Source organism: Capra hircus (assembly GCF_001704415.2).
Source record: "Capra hircus breed San Clemente chromosome X unlocalized genomic scaffold, ASM170441v1, whole genome shotgun sequence".
NCBI lineage: Eukaryota > Metazoa > Chordata > Mammalia > Artiodactyla > Bovidae > Capra > Capra hircus.
Window position 1 is genome coordinate 16,776,783 of NW_017189517.1, and position 22,935 is coordinate 16,799,717.

The following is a 22,935-nucleotide window of genomic DNA, read 5'->3' on the forward strand; positions in this document are numbered from 1 at the left end:
AAACAAAACTTACCATCTCAGAGAAGGTAACTTTCATATGTCTGAGATTATATTCAGCATTAATTCTTCAGGATAATTACAGACTTAGAAATGCTTAATCTAAGGTCTCCTGGTCCATGCCAAAGTCCCTTCCAGTGATGAGAGGAACTCAAAATCTGCAAGGCAACCCAATCCATTTTATACTGATATTGATTGTTGTAACTATTCATCCATCCCTGTACTGGGTTAAAATGTACTGACTGTAATACATATTAATTAACTGTAATTCTGCCCTCAAGGTAAATAGATTTTGGATCCCTTTTCTACATGACAGCCTTTTAGATCTCTGAAGGTAGTTATTCTGTCCTTTCCACCGCTCTCCCTACAATTTTCTTTTCCCTTTGAGATAAATACTTGACTCTTCCAACTATTCCTCGTAGGATACCACTTTCATCATCTTGATTGATCTCTATGGACATTATACTTTGTTAATGTTCCTTCTAAAATGTTCAGAACTAAAAATAATACTCAATATGTAGCTGAATTGAATCTGAATGTTGCACATCTGGACATGAATGCAGACTGAAGTTGTTTCAAGTTTTTTAGCTGCCATGTAATGTTGGCTCTTGATGAATTTGTAATTAACTAAAATCCCAAGATTTTAATCTGGAGATTTGCCTTCACATGACTTCTTTCCAAACCAGGATTCCATCTTCCTTTAGGTGTACAACAGATTTTTAAAGTCAGAATGTAAGGCTTTACACATATCCCAATTTTATCTCATTAGCTTGTCGACTTCCCTTGGTGTCTTTGAATTTTGATTTTTATCGTCAAGCTTATGCTGATTTGAGAGTCTTAAAGCTATATGGGAAACAATCAAAAGTCGTGGAGACTATCTTCCAAAAATTGTTGTATGCACATATATCTCAGGTCTTGAGGTGTATATGAATTAATATAGTATCTTCCAGACCCAGGGATCAAACTCAGGTCTCCTGCATTGCAAACAGATTCTTTACCATCTGAGCTACCAGGGAAGCCCTATATGAATTAGTACCAGTATAAATTAAGTCCAGGAGGACTGAAGTCCACTGCCAGCCTGCAAGACAGAAGCCTTGTGTTGAACATTAACTCCAAGAGAGATGAAGTTCAAAACATACTGTGCCAACATAATGTCAAAAGAGCTGTTCTTCCCAAGAAATCAGTTACTATATATATGAAGTAGAGACAGTCATTGTGACCATTCCTTTATTTTGCCTTTGACAGGCATATACAGAGCACTGTATCATGAATAAAGTGAGATTCTGAAGAACCAGGTTTGCCTGGGGCAACTCTTAATTTGTACCTCTTGTCTTAACATCATCTTTCACTTTTTAAAGAGTTCAGGTTTAGAGGATAAATTATCTTGGCCACTCTTCTTATAACCCAACCAGTTCCTTTTAGCATTTATCTTGGTTAAATATTACAGAGCTGTAATTTGGCAGCTCTAATGAGGCTGCAATTGTATTTCTTTTCCATTTGAAAAGATTTTTCCTTGTCTGTGGGCAATTGATAGCAAAAGTAATTGCAATTAAGGTCTATATGTGCTTAGTATTTTTCGTGAACCACCCTCTAGAGGGCACTGTTACATACATTTGAAATGATCCAGTTCCAACAAAAGTGGACTGTTGTTTTACCTGGAAATCATAAACACTTGATGCTCTTAAAGAACACATTGGAACCAACGTTGTGAGTAAAACTTATCTTTTGCAAAGCAGTAGAGAAATACTAAAAATTAGTTCATTAACATTCTGAGCATTTTTTAAATTGTAAAAACTGAATTTTGATGCCTTGAATATACAGTGATCCATTATAACAATTATGCATAGACTTAAGAATCTGCATATTTTATGCTTCTTTCATGTTTTTCCTAATTAATGATTTTACATGGTTAATAATTTTAACATATTCTGCATCACATAGTTTCATGTTTATATAAAATAAGCACTATAAAATGAATAGTTCTGATCTACTTGTTTAAATATTACTTTCCTTTAAAAGAGAAAACAAGAATGCTGGTTTTTACTTTATGACCTGAATCATGTGATAATATATTCATAGAATTTTAGTATTTAGAATGTTTCTTAGAGATTGTGTGATTACTTTTAAGTCATTAGTGGATAATTTGTTAGCTCCTACTATCAAAAGTATATTGCCTGTGTTTCACATTTTAGATTTCCTAATGTAATGTTCTCTTTTTAGAAAAGGTGGACAAGTCCTATTTTCAAGAGAAGATGACTTTTAACAGTTTTGAAGGATCTAAAACTTGTGTACCCGCAGACATCGATAAGGATGAAGAATTTGTAGAAGAGCTTAATAGATTAAAAACTTTTGCTAATTTTCCAAGTAGTAGTCCTGTTTCAGCATCAGCACTAGCACGAGCTGGTTTTCTGTATACTGGGGAAGGAGACACCGTGCGGTGCTTTAGTTGTCACGCAGCAGTAGATAGATGGCGATATGGAGACTCAGCAATTGGAAGACACAGGAAAGTATCCCCAAATTGCAGATTTATCAATGGCTTTTATTTGGAAAACAATGCTGCACAGCCTACATATTCTGGTGTCCAAAATGGTCAGTACAAAGCTGAAAACTATCTGGGAAACAGAAATCATTTTGTTTTAGAAAGGCCATCTGAGACTCATGCACACTATCTTTTGAGAACTGGACAAGTTGTAGATTTATCAGATACTGTATACCCAAGGACCCCTGTCATGTGTAGTGAAGAAGCTAGATTAAAGTCATTTCACAACTGGCCAAACTATGCCCACTTAACCCCAAGAGAGTTAGCTCGTGCTGGACTCTACTACACAGGTATTGACGATCAAGTAGAGTGCTTTTGTTGTGGTGGGAAGTTGAAAAATTGGGAACCTTGTGATCGTGCATGGTCAGAACATAGGCGACACTTTCCTAATTGCTTCTTTGTTTTGGGCCGGAATATTAATATGCAAAGTGAATCCACTATTGTGAGTTCTGATAGAAATTTCCCAAATTCAACAAATGCTCCAAGAAATCCAGCCATGGCAGATTACGAAGCACGGATCATTACATTTGGGACGTGGATGTACTCGGTTAACAAGGAGCAGCTTGCAAGAGCTGGATTTTATGCTTTAGGTAAACTTTATTATAAAGCTAGTTAAATAAATAACTTTCCAACTGTCTCAGGGCTCCTAAAAAGTAAATAGATGCCATTTGCCCCCCAAACTGGTAATATTTAGGTGTAAGCTGGCACGGTTAATTTATGTTAGTAGTATTCTGTGAACCCTTTTGTTGAATCTGTAATATACCACAGGAATTATGTGGAAAAGACTGCCATATTATGAGTAATATGTATCTTTGTATAACTGTCTTTTGGGAAAGAATGACATGCAAAAGATGATAGATATCCCTGCTAGAAGAATAATCTGATAGTAATACTGACTATAATTTATTGCACACCTATATGTGCTCAGTAGATGTATTACATGCATTTTCTCTGTGCCTCACAACAACCCTGTAAGAAGAGTTAACATTAGAGAATTTACCTTGGCTGATGTTAAAATTGATACCTGCCTTTTGTACATAGACTATATACTTGAAAGCTGCCCTATATATTTGAAAGATATCTTATTGCTTAAAATGAGCACTTTTCAAATGGACTACTGTAGACATGTCAGTTGGAGAAGGAAATGGCAACCTACCCCAGTATTCTTGCCTGGAAAATCCCAGGATGGAAGAGCCTGGTGGGCTACAGTTCATGGGGTCGCAAAGAGTCAGACATGACTAAGTGACTGAGCACAGACATGTAAGTAGGGAAAGAAAGGCCATCAGTATGATGGCTTCCAGGAATATTCAGAATAATTATACCATTTTATATCTAACCCATTTACTTTAAAATTGAATAATGCCCCAAACCAAAATATCAATTATTTCTATATTTTATTTAGTCAGTATCATAAGACAGTCTTGAAAGTTTATTGTCATTTAGCTATAACCTTAGAGAAATTTATCCTGTAATTTCATTATACTCAACTTTATTGTTAAAGTTCTATAGTTTGAAAAAGTAAGTGTAGTATTGATGACCCCAAATGACATGTTGTTAATAAAGTAATTACAAAGTTTTCACATAAAAATTGGGAAATTTTGTTTTTGTCTCCTATAAGTGTTAGTCTCTCAGTCATGCCCCACTCTTTGCGACCCCATGGACTGCAGCCCACCAGGGTCCTCTGTCCATGAGATTTTCCAGGCAAGGATACTGGAGTGGTTTGCCATTTCCTCCTCCAGGGGATCTTCCCAACCCAGGGATCGAACCCTGGTCTCCTGCACTGCAGGCAGATACTTTACCGACTGAGCTACAAGGGAAGCCTCCTGTAAAATACCTCAAATTGAATCAGTAAATTTAGTGTGTTTCCTCCTCAAATGATCTTACCTATTACTTAGATATGAATTCAGATATCTTCTTTTAAGGTCTGAGCTTTTCATGTAGTTTAGAAATGCTTAATTTTATAGTATTTAAAAGGCTATTTTTGGATAAGGTAATTGCACAAATACATGTGTTTTTACTTGGTTGTTTCTTAGGTGAAGGTGATAAAGTACAGTGTTTTCACTGTGGAGGAGGGCTAAATGATTGGAAACCCAGTGAAGACCCTTGGGAACAACATGCTAAGTGGTTTCCAGGGTAAGATATTTAAATGTTCATTCAGTGACAGGCAGTTTGGCCAGTACATATGCAGCGGAAAGACTTGAGTAGCTTTTCACCTCAACTATTTTTACCTTCACCAATGGCTTGAAATTCACACCATGTTTATAAAAATGGGGTCACCTACTTTATATACATTAAAAAAAAAAACACTTAAGCCTTTTCCAGTGACCAAATCATTCATCATTTATATATCATACCTGTGACATTCAGATGATGCTATTTCTAAACACCAAATTAGGAATGTATGCTTTTGTTGTTGTTGTTGGAAGTGGGCTGTTTAATGATGGGCATGAGAATCCATGTTATGAAGGAAATTCCTTAAGAACCCATCACAACCCCTAGCAAATATTACTGAATCTCACTGATTCTAAGACATACAGTTGTTCACATTTTCAGCTCTGAAATCAGGACACATCTGGTGGTGGGTCATAATTTAATTGGCAATGGTGATACATAGTATAGTAGTATACATGTATACATACTATACATAGTATAATCATGCTGCTTACAATCAGTGGCATCTTAGAATGATGACATATTCTAAGTGTCTTTCTACCATCTTGCCTCTTTAAGGCACACAGATGTGTAGTATACAGTGATGTGAATTTTTGGCCTACAAAATAGTACAACTTAAAACTTCAGAATGATTTGGAAGTAAGTCTTAACCTTAAACACTCTTAAAAGGAAACGCTGAAAGCCTAAAAGATTCCTTTAAAATGTACAATTGGTTAATCTCTAAATAAAACTCATTAAGATGAACTATTTAAGACTTGTTTTTAAATGTCAAGGTGCTAGTTTAATAACTTGTTTAAAAGCTGAACATTCTCAAGTAGATATTTTTCTCTACTAATATTAGCATATTAGGATAACAGGGAACATTTTTAACATTAAAATGATAGTTGGATAGTGAATTGAGTAACATTTTATTTTGTGGCTCTTTAGAAATATCAAAAAGCAAGTTAATAGAATTAAGATGATTCTGTCTTAAGATGATTATACTTTACTAATTGATGAGCTAGTAAAGTTTAACCTTCTTTTATTTGTTTAGCTGTAAATATCTGTTAGAAGAGAAAGGACAAGAATATGTAAACAATATTCATTTAACCCATTCAATTGAGGAGTCTTTGGTAAGTCACATATTGTAGAATACACATTTTCAAATATTATGTAATTTGTTTTGCACATTTCTTGGTGTAAAATTCACAGTATAGTATTTTAAATTAATAAAGTATGATGAGCCTAAATGGGAGATCTTGAAGAGTGCTTGTTTTTCTTAAGCTGAAGCAAATTTGTGAAAAGGAGATCAGGATGAACCAATTTAAAGTAGGCGAAAATGGACTTGGAAGAACTAAAACACTTAAATCCCTCAGCCTTCTGAAATTAGACTTGTATAATGTGTTTTGTATTGATAGTTTTTAACTTTTCACAGACAGTATTTAAAATCTCAAAAACATACCTAAATTGATAGTGTAGCCTGGGGTGGCTAAGGCATCAGTACTTTATGGAAAGAGCCCTAGACTAGAATGGGACACAAGAGTTGCCATTATAGCCCTGCCATGAACTGTTTAATCTCCCTAAGCCTCAGCTTCTTGTCTGTAAAGTGAGATTGGAATCTTTTAACTTCAAGCTTCATCAGGCTGTGCCTCTTATGAATATTCATATATTGAATTGGAATAAAGCTAATTTATAAATTCATGATAAACATAATTTTTCAAATTGAGGTAATTGCCTTCTACCAAAAAGAATTCTAACTTACAATTCTTATTTGTATTTTAGGCGAGAACTGCTGAAAAAGCACCATGGTTAACTGAAAGAATTGGTAAATATACCTTTTAAAATATTTTAATTTCATTGCCAATTTATTACAGTTGTTATTTATAGAGTAGAAAGGTAAGCCAATTCTTTCAAGGTATTTTTCTTTGAAATAAGATTGCTATAAACTTAAGAATTAATGAAGTACCTATACATTTAAGTTGGGTATTTATGTATTGGGAACATTCGTTCAGAGGTTGAACAGATTTTCCAAGTTTGAGAGGAACAGCTATAGGCTGTACATTTTCATTTCTGTTAAAATCCCCCAAAAAAGAGTTAAGTGAATTTTTTGTCAACAGGGTTTCTTTAGTTAGCCAAGATCATGAATCCAATGTCCTATTGATGTGCTGTTACCATGATGAGCCCTGACCTACCTGTTTGCTTATTGGATGCCTCTTTTTGCCTTCCCCAGCTACTTCATAAAGGGATGTGGTTTGGTTTGTTTATATCCTATTGCCTTTTAGAAAGGTAGAGATTTTTTTTTAATCACAAAGATTATTTACTCATCATAGACAAGAATGATATTATTATCCGACTTTGCAGAGAGGTTAAGTGACCAGCCCACAGTTGCATTACAAAGCATTAGTGGTCTTCAGAATCCTACATCACACTACAGATCTCATTCTCAACCTAGTCATCGTTTTTTAAATATAATAAAGTTTAGTTTAAAATATGTCTGGTGATTCCCCATTCCCTATAAATCACTAAGTTGTGTCTGACTGTTTTGCAACCCCATGGACTGTAGCCCACCAGGCCCCTCTGTCCATGGGATTTCCCAGGCAAGAGCAGTGGAGTGGGTTGCCATTTCCTTCAGGGGATCTTCCTGACCCAGAGATCAAACCCACATCTCCTGCATTGGCAGACATGTTCTTTACCACTGAGCCACCAGGGAAGCCTTCCCTATACTTAAAGCATCATCTATTTAGTATCTTAAAGATTAGAAGACAAGAGAATACTGTATATATACATATATATGCTTTTGACTGAGATTCTTGCTCTGGTTTAGGATTAGTGTTTTTAGTTGATTTGCATTTCCCTGATATCTAACAATGTTGGGCATTTTTTTCATATGCTTTTGGGCCATTTGTATATCTTTGGAAAAATGTTCATGTCCTTTGCCTTGTTTTTAGTTGGATTACTTGATTTTTTGTTATGGACTTGTAATAATTCTTTATATATTTTAGTTCTTTATACATATAAGTCCCATGTCAAGTATATGATTTGCAAATATTTTCTCCCATCCCTTGGGTTGTCTTTTCACTTTCTTTTTAGTGTCCTTTAGAGTTTTATGCTTTTAGCTCTTACATTCAGGTCTGTGATCCATTTTGAGTTAGTTTTTATATATGGTATGAGGGAGAGGTTCATCTAACCATCACCCAGATCAAGATACAGAACATCTCTACCACCCTGGAAAGCTCCTTTAGGCCCCTTCACAATCGATATTTACCCCCAAGTTATACCGTGACTTCTATTACCATAGATTAGATTTGAACATCTTAAAAATGTAATCATACAATATGTACTCTGTTGCCTCTGGTTCATTATTATGTTGACTATGTGATTGATCCATGTTGTCTGTGGAAGTAGTTCATTCTTCTTCCTTGCTGTTTAGTACTTGAATATACCACAATTTACTTATCCATTCACCTGATAATGGACACTTGAGTTGTTTCCAGTTTGGGGCTGTTATAAATAACACTGCTATGAATATTCTTGTGTATGTCTTTGGTGGGTATATGTACTCATCTTTAATACTGAAGAGTGGGGAATTCCTGGAGGCCTAGTGGTTAGGACTTGGCACTTTCACTGCTGGGGGATGGAGGGGGGAGGGGAACATGTTCAATCCCTGGTCAGGAAACTAAGATCCCTCAAGCTGCACAGCTTGGAAAAGAAAAAAGGAAAAAAAAATACCCAAGAGTGGAAGTGATGAGTCAGAGGATAGAAGTCTCTTTTAGCACATCACTACACAATCTGGTAAGATTAGTATTCGTCAGGCTAACAAAAGAATAAGAGCTTTGCCCAGGGAGGAGAGTGAACAAAGGCATGAAGTCAAAGCAGAGAGACTGTCTCCTCCTGGAACTAGAAGTAGTTCCTTTGATTTACACCTAGAAATTGGAAGGCCGAGAGCTCTAGTAAGCTCTTCCCAGATGGCTCAATTGGTAAAGAATCCACCTGCCAATGCAGGAGATGTAGGTTGGATCCCTGGGTCAGGAAGGTCCCCTGGAGAAGGGCATGGCAATCCACTCCAGTATTCTTGCCTGGGAAATCCCATAGACAGAGGAGCCTGGCAGGCTGCAGTCCATGGAGTCACAAAGAGTGGACACGACTTAGCGACTAAACACCACCACCACCACCACCACCGCCACAATCTGTAGTCCTACCTTGAGTGTCATTAATGTGAGTTTGTATTAGGTTTCTTGCCTTATCTAGTCCACCCCACTCAACTGCAGAAACTAAGTCTGAGAGATAGGAAACTGATACACTGAAGGTCACAGACTGGAACTTCTTCTATTTCCCATGATTTTTTCAAAATAATTGTGGCGATTTGGTAAAGACGTCCACAGTTTCAGAATTTTTGAAGCACTTAACCCTTTTCGTACCTGTTTTACCTTATCTTGTACTGTTTATCATAGTCTTTAAAGCACCTAATCTCAATTCCTAATACTACAAATACATACTCATTGTACTTTCAACTATTTTAAGATTCTGAAAGTGATTCTTCAGTGCCTAAATATTTCTAAATCCTCTTCCCAAAGCAGCTTTGGTTTGCTGATTTGGTTTTGATTTTTTGCTTGTTGCTTAAATTTTTCTTTTTAATGATACTCTGCTATTGAGTTGTGTTAATGAAAATAATTAAAGTCTGTGATTTTTTTCCTCACCAATTTTCATTTCAGATGATAAAATAGTCCAAAATCCTATGGTACAAGAAGCTATACGAATGGGATTCAGTTTCAAGGACATTAAGAAAACAATGGAGGGGAAAATTCAGACATCTGGGAGCAACTACAAATCACTTGAGGTTCTGGTTGCAGATCTAGTGAATGCTCAAAAAGACAATACACAAGGTGAATCAAGTCAGACTTCATTACAGAAAGGTATGCATGCCTGTGTTTTAAAAGCAAGATACACCTAGTATTTCATTATGGATAGTATCTTATATGACTATGTGGCCCATGCATTTTTCTCCTCTCATATTTCCCTTAGGATAAATATTTTTTAAAACTTTTTATTATGAAAGATGTCAAACATACTCAAAAGTGGAGAGAACAGTATAATGAACCCTCAGATATCCATCAGCCAGCTTCAATAATTGTCAAGACTTTTTCAATCTCACTTCCTTTCTTCATCCAACTTTGTTTTTTGCTGTAGTTTTTCAGAGTAAACCCCAGACATCCTATATACCACTTGCCTATAAATACTTCAATAACTATCTAGGGACTTTTTTTTTAACATGACCTTAATACTGTGTGTTAATGTGCTCAGACTGTTATAACAGTACCGTAGACTGGGTGGCTTAGACAGCAGACATTTGTTTTTCATACTTCTGGAGGCTGGGAAGTCCAAGGTTCAGGCAGATTTGGTTGGTTCCTGGTGAAGTCTCTCTTCTAGGCTGGCAGATGGCTGCCTTCTCTATGTCCTCACTTGGCCAAGACAGATAGCATTCTGCTTTCTATTCTTCTTCTTATAAGAACATTGATCCCATCATGGAGTCCCATCATCATGACCCCATGTAAACCAAATCACCTTTCAAAGGCCCCACCTCTAAGCACCATAACATAGAGTGTGAGGGCTTCAACATGAGTTTTGGAGAGAAAGATATTTAGCCCATAATATACTATTGTCACACTTAACAGAATTAACAGTAATTCCATAATATCATCTGAAATTCAGTTGATTTTCATTTTCCTCATCATCTTAATATGTTTTTACAGTTGATTTGTTCTGATCAGGATCCAAGTAAGATCTACTATTAATTAATATCTATCTATTAATTTCTAAAAGTGTAAGTTTATTCTCTATTTTAGGTAAAGAACAACAAAGGCTAACTTTTATCGTTGTGTGTAGACTCTCTAAGTTTTTTAGTTGAAACTGCTTGGATTTAGAGTATTTTGCAACTTTCCACATGATATAAATATGTAAAAGGGTCATATTGCTAAATAGGGCTTGAATTAAATGCATTTTAATGCTGTGATTCATATACAAAGTGTATTGAATAATGTAGAAGAGAAGTATATGATCATTCTCTCAGCTTTTGACCACCTCTACCAAAAGATGAGAATTCTCCAAGTACTAATGAACTTAAAAGTTCACTTATTTTGTTTTTTACATTCAAGACCCTTTTGATCTTTAAGTTATTTCAGATGCTTTTGAAACATTATTCAGATAATCAAATAAGTCTTAAAGCAGTATAATATTGATGAGTTTTATACTACTCTAGTTGGTGTAGAAGATTCAACAGAAAGCAGACTACTCTTTTCCTTAAAGACACATTTATTTAAAACCTATAATAGCCCCTCTTGTCTTGGTGATGGTGAAACAAATCATTTACTTTGTGATACAAGTGACTATGTCATTTTCCCCTGCATCTTCACCACAACTCAAACTTAATTAAGTTTGACAGTAAGGTGTTAGTTTTTATACCTGAAGGTGTTTACAGCAGAAAGATTTAGTGGGTTGCAGTAGGAAGAGAACAAAGGACAGAGTGCATTGGGAGGTGTCTCTATTCAATAGGAGTTTGTGGGAGGTTCTCATCATTACCGAGATTACAAGCTGGGGTTGTGTGGGAAAAAGGGCCTAAGTTAATGCCAGTTCTCAAGGGCACATGTTAGAATTCATCAGTTGATGTCTCCTTAGTCTCACAAAATTGAGAGGCAGGTAATTGATACAGGCAAGCTTTTCATGAGGGGGCTGCTGTCTATTTCTCCTCCCAAAAGCTGATGAGGAAACACTGGCACTAAGAATCTTAATTCTGTACAAAATAGAGGGTGGGCCTAATTGAAGTAAAAGCAGATAAAATTTATTAGAAAAAATATAATATTATTGTTACTCACTAAGAAATCCTAGATTCAATACTAGCTTTTATACCATTGTCTCTGTAACAGAGAATACCCCAGTCTTCTAAAGATAGTACCAAATTAGTATCTTTTTCCCTTTCTTTTTAAAAATGACATTGTATGATATAAAGCCCTTTACTTCACGTCTGTGGTAAGATACTTATTTTAATCCTTATATATATATGATAGAATGTAATGTAAAAATCAAATAACCCGTGCACATTTCTTATCAGTCTGTCTTTCCACATAGATCTGCTCTCATTGGAACATGAATAACATCAGTTTATTCTAGAAGTATCTTCTAGAAGTGGTTTATAATAATGCAGTAAAAATATTAGCAGATACCATGAAAAATGATCTAGCTATTGCCTTTATTGCTATGTGCCAGATACCTCCCAACCTAGAAGAGGGCTTTGTGGCAAGTAGAAGGGGAAAGGTGGCTCAGGAAAGGATGTAGAACCCAGTGGTTATTCTTTAGGCTAGCGTGAAGTAATTCACACTTTTAGTACCAAGGACCCAGCTTCAATCCCTGGTCCCGGAGGTAAGATCCCACAAGTCACGTGGTGTGGCCAAAAAAGAACTCAGTCTGGAAAAAAATGCCCAGAGCATCACCATCTCAAGTAAGTGTATGCACTGTAATATGGAACTGTAAGCAATCAGAACCAAAGGAACTTTAAAGATCCTATAATAATTTTCATTACTTCAGAGAAAACTGAGGTGCTGATGAACTGTTACTCAAGATCACACAGATAGTTGGGAGTAAAATTCCAGTTTCCTGACTTCTGGTCCAGTGTTTATTTATTTTTTTAATTGTGGGGAATTCCCTGGTGGTCCTATAGTTAGGACTTGACACTTTTAGTACCAAGGACCCAGGTTCAGTCCCTGGTCCCGGAGGTAAGATCCCACAAGTCACATGGTGTGGCCAAAAAAAAAAGTAAATACACATAAAATTTACCCTCTGAACTATTTTTAAGTGTACAGTTCAGTAGTTTTAAGTACATTCACATTGTTGTGCGGTCAATCTCCAGAGCTCTTTTCATCTACAAAACTGAAACTCTTTATCTATTGAACAGCTTCCATTTTCCCATTCCCCTGGCAGCCACCATTCTGCTTTCTGTCTCTGTAAATTTGACTACTGTAGGTATCTGATCCAGTGTCCTTTTTTATTCATTGTAGCATCACATGCAAAAGTAATGTGTAAATTAATTGTTTTCCTCTTCATGATTTTTTAGGGGATTACAAAGGTACTTTTAAAAAACACTTCGAAGGGGTAGTCCCCTCACCCCCAGGACTGGCCTGGGGAAGAGAGACTACCTGAGAGGAGGGAACCCCAAAAGAGACCTGCTGTGGACTCCAGGCAAAAGGAATGCCTGGGTACTGGGAGCTGTAAGCATGACGGGAGGAAGTGTAGCGGGACAGGCTCCAGGCACACAGGCGAAGCGCAAGAAGATTGGACAAAAAGCCACAAAGTTACTTGTGTTCCTTCTTTTCATTTGCCTTTTTCAGCTTCTACTGCATGATCTCCGAGTCGTTCTGCTTGTGGACCACAGCAGAAAGCTTGTCATCTCAGTGTTTTCTCTTAACCAAGTCACTCTGCTTTTCCATATTCCGCTGGCAGGCTGGCTTTTGCTGGTTGCCACAGTCTTGGTGATGGCAGGAATATACACTATTCTTTTTTGTTCAGGTGCATCCATATAATATAAATCAATTTATAATGCCATCCCTTTACTTTTGTTGTTTGCTATGCCCCGAATGCCTTTTTCCTGTTTGTATAGCTCATCTCATTCCCCACTGCACCCCCGATTTGATTCCCTAAACCCATTTCTTGAACTTGTCCTTCAAGGCTCAGCTCAAAGGTCACTCTTTGAAGTTTCCCCAAAGACCCATAGCACACTTTGCAGCTTCCTCTGCTCTCTCTGTTAAAGCATTTGTAACGTTGTTTTGGAACTTTTTCTGTCCCCTTCTATCTGTTAGGCTTCTTGAGGACAGACAGTTTATCTTTCTTATCTCTGTGTTCCATATTTGAGTTTTGAATTATGCCCAGGAGGTTGCCTTTTAAGAAAAAAAAGGATCAAATAATCCTTTTCTCCATGGCTAGCGAGGAAAACCTTACTGAAGCAATTCTGGTATCTTTTTCCAGGTTAAAACCTTTCACTGGCTCTGGAGCCCTTGGTGTTAAGTCCAAACTCCTTCACATGGGTGACCAGATCCTTCATGATCAGGCTCCTGCTAACCTTCTATAGCCTCATGCTATTTCCCCTTCACATTCTCTTCCCAAACCTTACCTGTGCACTTGCAGGCCTCATTCTGTTTCTCACCTTGGAGCCTGCCTATATCATTTCCTCTGCCCAGAGCACTCTTCTCCCACTGCTCTTGTCCTCCAAGGTCTAAGGCCTTCTCCCTCTTCTAGTTTACTCGTACTTATCCTTTAGGACCCAATTTAGGTATAATATTTTCTGGAAGGCCTTCCCTCTGTGTATACATGGATACACAGCCTTCCTATGTTCTTCATAACACATTGTCATAACTTTAATCATTATATTGTATTATAATTTCCTGCCTGCTTGTGTTCCTAACTTGTCTATGAATGATTAGGAGCCCAGGATCTATATATTTGTTAATCTGTCTCTAATGCCTAGAACCTAGCTAAGTCTTCCATAAGCATTTGTTGAATAAAATTAAACCACTGTTTCCCAAACTTGTTTTCAAAATAGTGTTCCCCAGAATGTTAAGAGATGTCATGAAAAAGGAGCTCTGTAGTTAAATAGGGAATGCATTTTGAATTTCTAAGAGGGCATATATGCTTTATTATACTGTCCTCAACTTGATAGTCATGGTTCAGAAATGCCAGTATGCTCAACCCCAGAAATATCAGATTGAGTGAATGGGGCCCAGGAATCTATTGTGTTTTTTTGTTTGTTTGTTTTTTGTTTTTTAATGCCCCTAGTGATTCTCATGTGAAGCTAAATTTGGAAACCACTGGTATACAGTGATCACAAAGATTGTTAAAATATGTAATACATTTGGAATAGTGCCTAGCACATAGTAGAAGTGCTGTATTACTTTTAACTGCTGCTATTGCTGATGTTGTTGTCATAGTTATATACGATTATGAAACATATTTTTATGCCACATTTGTTAACATTTCTCAAAACTAAGTTTGACAAAGGCTGAATTAAACAAGAACTTCAGTGCCACCTGTATATTGATGAGGCCCAGGTTTCTATCTTTAGCCCTGATTTCTTCTGACCTTAAGACTTAACTCTCCGATTACCTACTGGACATTTTTATATGGATGCTCTGCAAACACCTCAGAAATATCTTAAAAATCCCAAACCTGTACCTCCATTTTTATTTCCTGTTGGCACTGCCATCCCCTTGTCAGCCATGCTAGAAATCTTGAAATCAACTTTATTTCCTCTTTCTTCCTCATCCTTCACATCCAATCACTATATCCTACTTGTCCCATTTCATAAGTAGCCCTCCATTTCCATCTCTCCATTTCTGGAATAAGCCATGCCCTTTCAATATGCTGCTACTTTTACCTAACCCTTGCTTCTCTGCTTAGCAAATTTGTTTTTAAATGTCACTCTTTCACCTCCCCGCTTCCCCACCTAACAGCCACCAACCCGTGAAACCTTCCCCACCTAACCTGAACAGAAGAACTTGTTCTGTTACCTTGTCCCAGAGCACTTTGTAACTTTATTATAGAACTTATCACTGTGTACTTTGTGCTTACTTCTGTAGCCTCAGCTCACGTCCTTCTCTCCCACTAGCCTGTGAACTGCTTAAGAGTAGATGCCATGTGTGAGTTATCCCATCTCCTGACACTTGATCAGCGTCCGGCACATAGTCCGGCACATAAATTCACTGTTTCAGTGAATTTAACCAACTCAGAAAGTCTAAAATTAACACTTTTTTTTCTCTTTGTACAGACATTAGTACTGAAGAGCAGCTAAGGCTCCTACGAGAGGAGAAGCTTTGCAAAATCTGTATGGATAGAAATATTGCTGTCGTCTTTATTCCTTGTGGACATCTGGTCACTTGTAAACAGTGTGCTGAAGCAGTTGACAAGTGTCCCATGTGCTACACAGTCATTACTTTCAAGCAAAAAATTTTCATGTCGTAATCTAACTACAGTAGGCGTCTTATGTTCTTATTACCCTGATTGAATGTGTGATGTGAACCAACTTGAAGAAATCAGCATTGAATTCCATTAGCATTTGCTGCCAAGTAGGAAGAAAGTGTAAACTGCGATGTTATAGTTGGCAGTCTAAAATTTGAATTTCTGGATTTTTCAGGATGTTAACTGTATTAGCTGTTCTATTTTTCTCCCACTGTTATTTAATTGAAACCCTAGACTAAGAAGCATCATAACTGATCACAATGTGTGTTTTATAGTACACTGACTTAGTTTTCTAAATGTAAGTGAATTAATCAATTGAATTTTTCATTCATTTTGGATAGGCTTAACAAATAGAGCATTCTGTATGAATGGAGATTAGAGTTAATCTCCCCAATCACATAATTTGTTTTGTGTGAAAAAGGAATGAACTGTTCCACATTGGTGGAAAGATGGAGATGATTTTTAGATGTTTGTGTTTTAGGATTTTGTCCATTTTCTTTTAAATTATACACATGTACTTGGGTGGATGATTTTTTTTTAATGATTTTGCCATTGTTAAAAGGGTATTTAATGATTGAATACCATTTAGCCTACATGTACTGACATAAAAAGACATCAGAGGTATATTAAGTGTAAAATCAAATGGCAAAATACTATGTGTAGAATGAGCCAAGTGAAGGTGTGTGTATTTTATATACGTGTAGAACAGAAGATTGGAAAGCTAGGCACCAAACTGTTAAATGTGGTTTCTCTTGAAAGGGGGTGGGGGGATGGGTCCCAGAGGGGCTTTATAGGGGCCTTTCACTTTCTACTTTTTTCATTTTGTTCTGTTTGAATTTTTTATAAGTATTATTACTTTTGTAATCAAAAATTTTAGAAAGTATTTTACTGATTTAAAGGCTTAGGCATGTTCAAACGCCTGCAAAACTACTTATTGCTCAGCTTTAGTTTTCCTAATCCAAGAAGGCAGGGCAGTTAACCTTTTTGGTGCCAATGTGAAATTTAAATGTTTATATGTTTTTCCTGCTTTGTGAATGAAAAATATTTCTGAGTGGTAGTTTTCTGACAGGTAGACCATGTCTTCTCTTGTTTAAAAATAATATTCCTGATTTTGTAAAATGAAATATAAAATATGTCTCAGATCTTCCAATTAATTAGTAAGGATTCATCTTTAATCCTTGCTAGTTTAAGCCTGCCTAAGTCACTTTACTAAAAGATCTTTGTTAACCCAGTATTTTAAACATGTCAGCTTATGTAGGTAAAAGTAGAAGCATGTTTGTACACTGCTCGTAGTTATAGTAACAGCTTTCCATGTTGAGATTCTCATATCTTGTATCTTAAAGTTTCATGTGAATTTTTACCATTAGGATGCTTAAGATGTATATAGGATAAAATGTCAAGTCTTCACCTAAGTTTTTTGTTTTCTTGTCTAGTAATAATAGCAGATACTTCTGGAATGTTCTCCCAAGATCCTTAAAAACTTCTTGGAAATTATAAAATACTGACAAGAAAAGAAGAATAGTTTTTTGAATATTAAAGAGGGTAAGAATCAATATAGGTTAAAAAGATAAAAGTTTAAAAATGCTTCATAGAACACCCAGGCAAAGATCCTCACAACAATCTGTTGTAGAGGTGAGTGAGGCATTTTACTGTAGAGAAAAGGTTGAGAGTAAAACTGTCAGAAGTTATATTTTTGTTGTATTTTCTAAGAGAAAGAGTATTGTTATGTTCTCTTAACCTCTATTAATTACTACTTTGATATTCATTTAAAGCATTGCAAATTTAAATGAGAATTTTTGAAGTCAAATAATGACCACCCTGTTTTTGTTGTACAATGTAAATCCTCAGTTCTTTACTTTTGCACTTTCTTCCACTTAGATTTAGTTATATATTCATTAAAAGTTAAATTTTATATGTATAAGCTAAGCTTTAAATTTAAACTTAAATTACAAGGGGAGAAAAGTGTTAAAGGTTTAAAAATGTGTTTTCCAGGACACGTCAGCTCCAAGTCAGGTAGTTGGTTCAATCTAGTTGTCCAAGGACTGAATTGTTTTAACATAAGGTTTTCCAGTTCTGGGAGCCTCAGTTCTTTAAAACTCTTAAAACTTGTATGTTTAGACTTAGGTAAAACCTTTTTTCTCCCCATCAGTTGTGAAATTTAATGTATGAAGCTGATGTGGCTAACAAGTTTATTTTAAGAATTGTTTAGAAATGCTGTTGCTTCAGGTTCTTAAATCACTCAGCACTCCAACTTCTAATCAAATTTTTAAAGACTTACCAATGTTTGCCTGTGTTTGCACTGAAAACCTCCAATTAAAATAAATAAATTTATATTTTAAAAATCTAACAACAACAAAAAAAATAACTCCAGATGATCCCTGCTGCTACTGCTGCTGCTAGTCGCTTCAGTCATGTCCGACTCTGTGCGACTCCATAGACGGCAGCCCACCAGGCTCCACTGTCCCTGGGATTCTCCAGGCAAGAACACTGGAGTGGGTTGCCATTTCCTTCTCCAATGCATGAAAGTGAAAAGGGAAAGTGAAGTCACTGAGTCGTGTCTAACTCTCAGCGACCCCATGGACTGCAGCCTACCAGGCTTCTCCGTCCATGGGATTTTCCAAATGATCCCTAGCCTTGAAAAATAAAGCACGAGGGAGAGAGACTGAAAAAAAAAAAAAGCACTGGATCCTTCTCATCTATTTGTGCAAAGAATGATCACTTGCAAGGTCAAAAATATAGCCAGATCCAAATCTCTGCCTCCCCCTTCCCAAAATAGTTCTCAGTATCTCCATGTAGACTTCCTTTTCTGTATAAAGTTCACTCTAAGATTTCAAAGGCACTGCCTATTTTACTACGTTTTAGTCATGTGAAGAGTTAAGTTGTTTTGTAATAAATAATTGTCTTTTTTCATAATAATCTGGTATGCTAATCAAAAGCCTTGTCTTAATTTTTGAGAAATGAGTTTAGTGTTTATAAAGTAAATTCCAGTTTATTAAGTAATGGCTTTGTATTACCTTTCCTGCTAGATTTTTGTTTATTTTCCCTTGTGTTAGGGGCTAAGATGGAGTAGGTGTAGTGAATGTATGTGATGTGATTTGGCCCTGTGTATTAGAATCTTTTGTTGTTTTTTCACTTAAATGTTGGTAGTTTTCTTCCTGGTTTTCATTTTAGTGGATAAAATTGGTATTTTAAACTCTGAATGGAGACTACCACCACAGCATTAGTTCCACGTATTGTATCCTTTAGACTGAAATCATTGTTTTATTTCCTGATTACCCAGTTGGTTGAATATGGGGAAAAGGGGTGGAGGGGTTGGAGAAATAGGATAGGTTGTATATCGTTTCAATTAGAGAAAGAAGAAAATGGGACTGAATATTTGACAGATATGATTTTTAGCCACATCTGGTTTAGAAAAGAGGTAACCATTTCTTCATCTATGAAATGCAAATAGTACCTGTCTTACAAAATTATAAGAGTTGAGGTGACCGTATGTGTAAAATACTTGTTATAAATGTTAATTCCCTTCCTAACACTTTTTTGCTTCCATGGATTAGCCTTGACTCTGGAAATTAGGGCTAAAACTTAGATAATAACTCTTTCACTGACTCTTAATTCATCTTTCTCGTTGTTTGTCATAGTTAAGATGCAAAGTACAGTACACAAGTAGGTCAAATCCTTAAAAATATTTAAATTCCTTTTTTAAAAGCTTAAAACAATATTCTTACCAAATTTAGTTGAGCTTTTCTAATAGAAACAATTGGCTTAGTCCCACTTTTATAATCAGTTTGTTTGACTTATAAACTTAGCACAATGTGAATTTCACTTGCAGCACAACAGAATCATAGGATGTCAGAGCTAGAAGTGACCTTAGAGAGTATCTAATTCATCCCCCTTGTTTTAAGATGAACCATCTGAGGCTCAATGGTGAAATGATGTGTTCAAAGCTATATAACTAATTAGTGATAGCCCAGACTGGGACATAGTTTGATGGTGAAAAACTTCAAGCTACCCCTCCAGGGAGGTCTCAAATGTTTATTTTTTTCAACTATTCTTTATTCTATACCATAACATTCACTACATATTAAATGACACTTTATAACTAATACGGTAGGACAATCTTAAATACATATGGCTTCAAATTGTACAATACTACATTGTTTCGGTGCTAAGATTCTATTTTGAAGTCTAAAGTTTGCAGAAATGCATATAGATTTTTTTGCATTTACTACATTCTTCTTGTGTATCATTAATTGTGTATCATGTAAAATGACTATGTAAGTATATTTTGTCATTCTGTTTATACTTAGCAACAAATTTGCATTTTTATTTGATATAACAAAGGCTTTAATGTAATTTTTGTTAGAAGATTTTGCATTACCTTTATACTTTATATCTAACCGGACAGAATGACTGATTCTTATGTCATTGTAATAGTGTTGTAAATAATCACGTGAAATGTGTGAGATAGAGTACTATATTTGTGAATATAATTTTATGGCTGTTTTCATTTAGTAGAAACCTTTCCATCGGTATGGAAAACTAAGAAAATTGCTTTCTACTGTATAATCTGGCAGTCATCATAGATTAAAGCTTATTTTTCTGTGACTAAAAACTTATCCAATAAAGCACTATTCTTTAAAATGGTATCTTATTACTTTGTTTTACTTCCTCAGAAAAAAATAGCCCTCTTAAAAATATTAATACTAAAATGTAACCTCCCAAATATATCCTATGCCATTATGGGGCCAGACATTAAGGTACACATCAAGTCATGTGATATTAAAAAAAAAAAGACATCTGCTTTCACATTGCTGCTGCTGCTGCTGCTAAGTCACTTCAGTCCTGTTCGACTCTGTGCGACCCCAGAGACAGCAGCCCACCAGGCTCCCCCGTCCCTGGGATTCTCCAGGCAAGAACACTGGAGTGGGTTGCCATTGCCTTCTCCAATGCATGAAAGTGAAAAGGGAAGGTGAAGTCACTCAGTCGTGTCTGACTCCTAGCGACCCCATGGACTGCAGCCCACCAGGCTCCTCCATCCATGGGATTTTCCAGGCAAGAGTACTGGAGTGGGGTCCCATTGCCTTCTCCAGCTTTCACATTAGTTTATATAATTCTATAAGTACATGAAAAGTTGAGTTTTGTGTAAAAATATGAAACTCCCTCTCCACAAAGATTGGCCTGGTTGACTCAAGAGATATTATAGTCACCTTAACAAGGCTTGAATAAGCAAGAGACCTAAAAAGCCACTGCCCCTTTGAGGCAGGCAGCAGAGAAGGATTTTTGTGAGTCTACAGAAGCAGCTGCCCAGAGTTTCAGAAACTGCAAGCAAATCTGGTGGGATAAAAAGTAAGGGAATTGCAGTTATCCTTCAATAAAAAATTAATTAGAAAAAAGTGAGGAAATAAAGGCTTCTCAAGGGGAGAGGGAAATTTAGAAAAGGGCTTTTCAAGTGCTATTTCCCCTACCCCTTCCTGCCCACAATAGAGGTTCCTAAATTGAGAGTTGTATTTCGGGCCTAGTCTGTATTGTTTAGTTGCTAAGCTGTGTCTGACTCTTTCTTACAGACCCTGTGGACTGTAGCCCACCAGGCTTCTGTCCATGGGATTTCCCAGGTGAGAATACTGCAGTGAGCTGCCATTTCCTTCTCCATGGGATCTTCCCAACCCAGGGATCGAACCCATGTCTCCTCAATTGGCAGATGGATTCTTTACCACTGAGCCACCAGGGAAGCCCCATCTGTATAGTGACTGATTATCAAATTCTTGACTGTTACCACTGTTATCTGAGATATACCATAGGACTGTTGTAAATACAGTCCACATTTCTTACATGTCAACTATACTTTCAATGAATATTGATGAAGATGTGAATTTTCAAAGCTTTCTCTTATAAAAACTTTCAAACTTACATAAAAGTAGAAACAAAAATATAATGAACCTCGTAATCATCATTCAGCTTCAACAAATAACATTTTGGCAGTCTTGTTTCATCTAGGACTCTCCATCCCTTTATTTTTAAAATTTATTTATTGTTGATATATTTTAAAGTAAATCCTAGACATTATGTTATTTCTCCTATAGTCACTTTGTTATATACCTATACGGGATTAGCATATTTTTTAAATTGTGAATTTTTAACTTGCCACTGTTACTGCTAAATTTTAAAGGACATCTAAATAAGAATTAAGATCAACTTTATTCCCGTTTCCCCTATTTGAAGATTAAGGTAAATAAACGTGCTCAACACTGATACTATAATTTAAAAAATACTTTTAGGGAGTTCCATGGTGATCCAGTGGTTAGGGCTCTGTGCTTTCATTGCCATGGCCAGGGTGCAGTCCCTGGTTGGGGAGCTAAGATCCCACAAGCCACGTAGCATGACCAAACAAAAAAAAAATTTTTTTAATGATGTTCTCACTATTTCATTTGTAGTTTGCTTATAGATTATAGAATAAATGTGGTACTTATTAGAAGTTGGTAGGCTAATTTGCAACAATGTAGATGGACCTAGAGAGTATTATACTTAGTGACATAAGTTGAGAAAGAAAAACACTGGATGATATCACTTACACGTAGAATCTAAAAAATAATATGAATGTATATAATGACAGAAAGAGAACAAACTAGGGGAGAGGGAGGGTGTAGGGGGTAAGATAGGGGTATGGGATTAAGAGATACAAACTAGTATGTATAAAATAGGCAGCAAGGAATATTATACAGCACAGGGAAATATAGCCATTGTTTTTTAATAACTTTAAATGGAGTATAATCTATAAAAATATTGAATCATGCTGTTGTACACTTGAAACTAATATTGTAAGTCAACTATACTTCTATTTAAACATTTTAAAATTATAATTACAATAAAGGAAGGCTAACTGTGGTGTATGGATACCTCAGTTCAGTTCAGTTCAGTCGCTCAGTCATGTCCGACTCTGCGACCCCATGAATCGCAGCACGCCAGGCCTCCCTGTCCATCACCAACTCCCGGAGTTCACTCAAACTCATGTCCATCGAGTTGGTGATGCCATCCAGCCATCTCATCCTGTGTCGTCCCCTTCTCCTCCTGCCCCCAATCCCTCCCAGCATCAGAGTCTTTTCCAATGAGTCAACTCTTTGCATGAGGTGGCCAAAGTATTAGAGTTTCAGTTTTAGCATCATTCCTTCCAAAGAACACCCAGGACTGATTTCCTTTAGAATGGACTGGTTGGATCTCCTTGCAGTCCAAGGGACTCTAAAGAGTCTTCTCCA

The 22,935-nt window shown here is 36.3% G+C and overlaps 1 protein-coding gene across 4 annotated transcripts in view; it reads left to right on the forward strand.

The window, feature by feature from the left end:
* XIAP (X-linked inhibitor of apoptosis) overlaps nucleotides 1-20,329 on the forward strand; it is a 38,095-nt gene extending 17,766 nt beyond the window's left edge. For all 4 annotated transcript variants that reach the window (XM_018044167.1, XM_018044166.1, XM_013976255.2 and 1 more), the window contains 6 exons: nucleotides 2,218-3,126; nucleotides 4,570-4,669; nucleotides 5,742-5,820; nucleotides 6,470-6,512; nucleotides 9,400-9,600; nucleotides 15,495-20,329. In XM_018044167.1, coding sequence (XP_017899656.1) covers nucleotides 2,250-3,126; nucleotides 4,570-4,669; nucleotides 5,742-5,820; nucleotides 6,470-6,512; nucleotides 9,400-9,600; nucleotides 15,495-15,688 — 1,494 coding nt within the window. In that variant the 5' untranslated portion in view covers nucleotides 2,218-2,249 and the 3' untranslated portion in view covers nucleotides 15,689-20,329. The remainder of the gene's footprint in view (nucleotides 1-2,217; nucleotides 3,127-4,569; nucleotides 4,670-5,741; nucleotides 5,821-6,469; nucleotides 6,513-9,399; nucleotides 9,601-15,494) is intronic.
* The last annotated feature ends 2,606 nt before the right edge of the window (nucleotides 20,330-22,935 follow it).